Genomic DNA, 6,055 nt, shown 5'->3' on the forward strand with positions numbered 1-6,055 from the left:
CCCCCGGCTCGCCTTCAGGTACAAGCTCTCCCTCCTCTGTGAGCTAGCAATCCAAAACAGTCCAGTGGCACCTTTAAGACCAAGTTTTATTCAGGTACAAGCTCTCCCTCCTCTGTGAGGGCAGATCTGCGCGTTCCCCCCCATAGCTAGCAATCTAAAACAGTCCATTGGCACCCTTAAGACCAAGTTTTATTCAGGTACAAGCTCTCCCTCCTCTGCAAGGGCAGATCTGCACATTCCCCCCCCACACACACAATAGCTAGCAATCCCAAACAGTCAAGTGCAACCTTTAAGACCATGTTTTATTCAGGTACAAGCTCTCCCTCCTCTGAGGGCAGATCTGCGCATTCCCCCCCATAGCTAGCAATCCAAAAGAGTCCAGTGGCACCCTTAAGACCATGTTTTATTCAGGTACAAGCTCTCCCTCCTCTGAGGGCAGATCTGCGCATTCCCCCCCATAGCTAGCAATCCAAAAGAGTCCAGTGGCACCTTTAAGACCAAGCTTTATTCAGTGACAAGTTCTCCCTCCTCTGTGAGGACAGATCTGCACGTCCCCGTCCCCCCAGCTAGCAATCCAACAGTCCAGTGGCAAGTTTAAGACCAAGTTTTATTCAGGTACAAGCTCTCCCTCCTCTGCGAGGGCAGATCTGCACGTCCCCCCCCCCAATAGCTAGCAATCCAAAACAGTCCAGTGGAGCCTGAGCGGTGGGTGTTCCCTTCTGACACACTTCTGGTGATGTCAGGGGGTGTGGCATATGCAAATGAGTTATGCTAATGAGTTGTGCTAATGAGCCCCTGCACCTCTTTTTCTACGAAATGACCCCTGAGTTTACCACTCCGTGTATATTGTGTTTCCTTCAAGTCTTGGGCATTTTAGATTTCAATTCACTTTCGAAAAAGGAGATTCAGAACTTTCCCGCACTCCCGGTCTCACCTGTGAAGCAGTTCTTGGGCCACGGTGTCCCCGTAGTCGTGGGACAGAAGGTTGACCCGCTGGTTCTGGAGGCCCAAGTGGTTCAGCAGCCTTTCCACGATGCTGGCTTGCTCAAAGATGGAGTATCGATGCGGCCTCTGTGGGGTAAGCCCAGGGAGGAGACAACTGCAGCGCGAACACCAACCCGGGCATCACACACAACAGACGAGCACACTCAGTGGCTGATTTCTCCAGATATGCTAAAGGGAACCTCCACATCCAGAGGCAGCGAACCTCTGAATCCGAGAGCCAGGAGGCAACTTTTGGGAAAGGGCTCAGCCTCAGTGCCCTGATGTTGCCCCCCCTCCCCCAGAGGAGCTGGTTGGCCCCTGTGTGAGACAGGAGGCTGGGTTAGATGGACCCTCACTGGTCTGATCCAGCAGGGCTCTTCCAACGTTCTTATGAAGACCTCAGCCTCTGGACCCTGTTGTTGGCCATTTAGAGGAACTAGTTGGCCACTGTGTGAGACAGGAGGCTGGACTGGATGGATCACTGGTCTGATCCAGCAGAGCTCTTCAGATGTTCTTATGAAGGCTTCAGCCTCCCTGACCTGCAGTTGACCCTCCAGAGGAACTAGATGGCCACTGTCTGAGACAGGATGTTGGACTAGATGGACCCTCACTGGTCTGATCCAACAGGGCTATTCTGATTATCTTATGAAGGCCTCTCTGCCCTGTCGTTGGCCCTCCAGAGAAACTAGTTGGCCCTCCAGAGAAACTAGATGTTCTCATGAAGGTCTCGGCCTCTATGCCCTGTTGTTGGCCTTCCAGAGGAACTGGCTGGCCCCTGTGTGAGACGGGATGCTGGACTAGATGGACCCTCACTGGTCTGATCCAGCAGGGCTCTTCTGAGGTTCTTATGAAGGCCTCGGCCTCCATGCCCCGTTGTTGGCTCTCCGGAGGAACTGGTTGGCCAGTGTGTGAGGCAGGAGGCTGGACTAGGTGGACCCTCACTGGTCTGATCCAGCAGGGCTCTTCTGAGGTTCTTATGAAGGCCTCGGCCTCCCTGCCCTGTTGTTGGCCCTCCAGAGGAACTGGCTGGCCACTTTGTGAGGCAGGATGCTGGACTAGATGGACCCCTGGTCTATTCCAGCAGGGCTCTTCTGATGTTCTCATGAAGGCCTCAACCTCTCTGCCCTGTTGCTGGCCCTCCAGAGGAACTGGTTGGCCAGTGTGTGAGGCAGGAGGCTGGACTAGGTGGACCCTCACTGGTCTGATCCAGCAGGGCTCTTCTCATATAACCCGGGTTCTCTTTGTTCGAAGGCACTCCGTCTCTTCCAGGGCTTACGTACCGGTTTGTCACTGAAGCCGAAGCCGACGAAATCTAGCGCGATCACTCTGTGAAATCGCTCGGTCAGCCCTTCCCAGATCTGTAGAGGGAGGGGAACAACGAAAAGGGAAGCTAGCCCTCGGGCGAGGAACCGGGGGCCCCCGCTGAGAAAAACGACACCCCTCAGGTCCCCTCACCTTGTACCAGTCGTAACTGGAGGTGGGAAAGCCGTGCAAGAGGACCACGATGTCGGAGCTGCCGACGGCCCCTGAGGAGTCTGAGAAGGCAACACAACGCCAGTTAAGGCCCTGGAGTCTCCACGAAGGGACAGCGATGCTCTAGAAATATGTTGAAAACGACGGCTGGTGATACCCACATTGGCTCAAAAATGATGGTCACAGTCACAGAACAGACCGCAAAAAGAAGAAACTGTGAGGTAACTGCGCTAGAAAATATTTCAATAAACAATCACAAAATATATACAAAAATGTGTACAAAAATCATATAAATGCACAAGGCAGTTGAAAATGGTGTGACGATGGTCTCCGGAATGTTCTATCGTTTCAGTACTATTCTTCTTCCGAAAGTGGATGAAAGCAGGGACTCTTGGTCTGTCATTTCAACAAGTAGGTATCAAAAATTTCATTATTATTCATTGATGTCTCATAACTTAGTTGCAAGAAATTCTCTGAAAGAATGTTCCTAGGGCAAAGTGCTTTGTATAATGCCCTAGGAACATTCTTTCAGAGAATTTCTTGCAACTAAGTTATGAGACATCGGTGAATAATAATAAAAATTTTGATACCTACTTGTTGAAATGACAGACCAAGAGTGGCTGCTTTCATCCACTTTCGGAAGAAGAATAGTACTGAAACGATAGAACATTCCGGAGACCATCATCACACCGTTTTCAACTGCCTTGTGCATTTATATGATTTTTGTACACATTTTTGTACACATTTTGTGATTGTTTATTGAAATATTTTCTAGCGCAGTTACCTCACAGATACCCACATTGGGCCTACACAGCCTCACTGGCCACCAATGCTCCCTCTAAGCTGTGGAGTCTTGTGAGCAGAAATTCTGCTGTGTGAGCTCCCGGCGTTAAAGTGGTGAGCAGGTGATTTGCCATCTGCATCAGTTAGCTTGCTCTGGCGCCATGCCTTCCTGAGCCGAGACAAAAGGGTGTGAACCAGAGGCTAAAAAACTGTGTGACTAACTCGGCTTAGAGGGAACACTGCCTGCAACCTCAATCTATTTGGGACATAACTGAATTTAGCTGACAGAGAAAGGGGATTCTTCAGTTGTGAAAAAATGACTGGGGAAGAGACTGTACAGAAGGGTTTCTTATCGTTTCAGGTGGATGGCCGTGTTGGTCTGCAGTAGCACGGCTAGATTTGAGTCTAGCTGGGAGGGGCCGTGGCTCAGTGGCAGAGCCTCTGCTTGGCATGCAGAAGGTCCCAGGTTCAATCCCCGGCATCTCCAGTTAAAAGGGACCAGGCAGGTGATGGGAAAGACCTCCGCCTGAGACCCTGGAGAGCTGTGAAGAGGGGCCGTGGCTCAGTGGCAGAGCCTCTGCTTGGCATACAGAAGGTCCCAGGTTCAATCCCGAGCATCTCCAGCTAAAAAGGACCAGGCAGGAGGTGATGGGAAAGACCTCAGCCTGAGACCCTGGAGAGCTGTAAAGAGGGGCCGTGGCTCAGTGGCAGAGCCTCTGCTTGGCATGCAGAAGGTCCCAGGTTCAGTCCCGAGCATCTCCAGCTAAAAAGGACCAGGCAGGAGGTGATGGGAAAGACCTCAGCCTGAGACCCTGGAGAGCTGTAAAGAGGGGCCGTGGCTCAGTGGCAGAGCCTCTGCTTGGCATGCAGAAGGTCCCAGGTTCAATCCCGAGCATCTCCAGCTAAAAAGGACCAGGCAGGAGGTGATGGGAAAGACCTCCGCCTGAGACCCTGGAGAGCTGTAAAGAGGGGCCGTGGCTCAGTGGCAGAGCCTCTGCTTGGCATGCAGAAGGTCCCAGGTTCAATCCCGAGCATCTCCAGCTAAAAAGGACCAGGCAGGAGGTGATGGGAAAGACCTCCGCCTGAGACCCTGGAGAGCTGTAAAGAGGGGCCGTGGCTCAGTGGCAGAGCCTCTGCTTGGCATGCAGAAGGTCCCAGGTTCAATCCCCGGCATCTCCAGTTAAAAAGGACCAGGCAGGAGGTGATGGGAAAGACCTCCGCCTGAGACCCTGGAGAGCGGCTGCCAGTCTGAGTAGGCAATTACAGAGCTTGATGGACCAAGATGTAACAGATCTATTCAGGTCAAGGTTCACGGCTCATTTTGGCAGAGCATCCGCTTGGCATGCGGAAGGGCCCGGGGTTCAATCCCCCGACATCTCCAGTTTAAAAAGGACCAGGCAGGAGGTGACGGGAAAGACCTCAGCCTGAGACCCTGGAGAGCTGTAAAGAGGGGCCGTGGCTCAGTGGCAGAGCCTCTGCTTGGCATGCAGAAGGTCCCAGGTTCAATCCCCGGCATCTCCAGTTAAAAAGGACCAGGCAGGAGGTGATGGGAAAGACCTCCGCCTGAGACCCTGGAGAGCTGTAAGGCCGTGGCTCAGTGGCAGAGCCTCTGCTTGGCATGCAGAAGGTCCCAGGTTCAATCCCCGGCATCTCCAGTTAAAAAGGACCAGGCAGGAGGTGATGGGAAAGACCTGTCTGAGACTCCATCTGGGGCAGTGATGCTCTGTCTTCTTGGTGCTTGGGGGGCAACAGTGGGAGGGCTTCTGGAGTTCTGGCCGCACTGGTGGACCTCCTGAGGGCCTCTGGGTTTTGGCCACTGTGTGACACAGAATGTTGGACTGGAAGGGCCATTGGCCTGATCCAACATTGGCTTCTCTTATGTTCTTATGACCCTTGGAGAGCCGCTGCAGGTCTGAGTAGACAATACTGAGTTTGATTGTCCAAGGGTCCGATTCAGTATAGGCCAGATTCATGAACCCAGCAACCCCTTGGACAACCAACGAAAGGACCTTTGACTCTCGAAAGCGCAAACCCTCAAAATCTTGCTTGTTTCCAAGACGCTACTAGACTCGAATTCAGCTCTTCTTCTGCAGACCGACACGGCTAGCCACAGGAATTGTTACGCACTCTGTGACACACACCGAGACGGTCGATTGATTCAACCATCAGTTTCAGACCTGGGGGGGGGGGGAATTTGGCAGCCCGGGTGAGCCCCCCCCCCCCGCCCCCTTCTTTCCAGCATTACTGCAGACATTTTGGGGAGAGAGTTCTGAACGTACCCCTGTAGAAGATGTTCTGTTTCTTGTAAGTGAAATACTTTCCCGAGGACCTCCATGAGTGGAGAGCCGGAGATAACTTGGGAGGCGGGATGTGCAGGTAGACGGCGATGAGGGGCACGGTCAGCAGGCCCACCTGGATCCACCACTCTCGCATTCTAGGAGAGCGACAGAGAGAGAGAGAGAGACGCCTGTCCATTAGCTAGCGATCAACCAGATGGCCAAAAGCTACATCCAAAGGGCTAAGGGGAGAAAATTCTCTACTGAACGGGTACCCAGCTGTACAAACTACCAAGGTTATCCAATGAAGTTCATGGGCAGTAGGTTCAGGATGGACAAAAGGAAATTCTACTTGACACAAAGGTTGATGGAGGGACACACATTCAGACCTACAAAATCGCTGTTACCAGAATATGTTGTGGAGGTGATATGGCTATACCTATGGCCAGGGGTCGTTTTGTAGAAAAAGAGCTAGGGGAAGTCATTAGCATAACTCATTAGCATATGCCACACCCCCTGACATCACCGGACGTGTGTCA

General features: G+C 52.5%; 1 protein-coding gene across 1 annotated transcript in view; it reads right to left on the reverse strand.

Annotated features, from left to right (window-relative positions):
• The window catches only part of MEST, a 27,664-nt gene that overhangs the window by 15,035 nt on the left and 6,574 nt on the right, over window positions 1-6,055 (reverse strand). Inside the window, exons 2-5 of the mRNA XM_015429679.1 lie at window positions 5,520-5,674; window positions 2,440-2,519; window positions 2,265-2,342; window positions 935-1,071 (exon numbers count right to left, since the gene is read on the reverse strand). Coding sequence (XP_015285165.1) covers window positions 935-1,071; window positions 2,265-2,342; window positions 2,440-2,519; window positions 5,520-5,673 — 449 coding nt within the window. The 5' untranslated portion in view covers window position 5,674. The remainder of the gene's footprint in view (window positions 1-934; window positions 1,072-2,264; window positions 2,343-2,439; window positions 2,520-5,519; window positions 5,675-6,055) is intronic.

Source organism: Gekko japonicus, unplaced genomic scaffold (genome assembly GCF_001447785.1).
Source record: "Gekko japonicus isolate JY-2015 unplaced genomic scaffold, Gekko_japonicus_V1.1 scaffold696, whole genome shotgun sequence".
In the NCBI taxonomy this organism is placed as follows: domain Eukaryota; kingdom Metazoa; phylum Chordata; class Lepidosauria; order Squamata; family Gekkonidae; genus Gekko; species Gekko japonicus.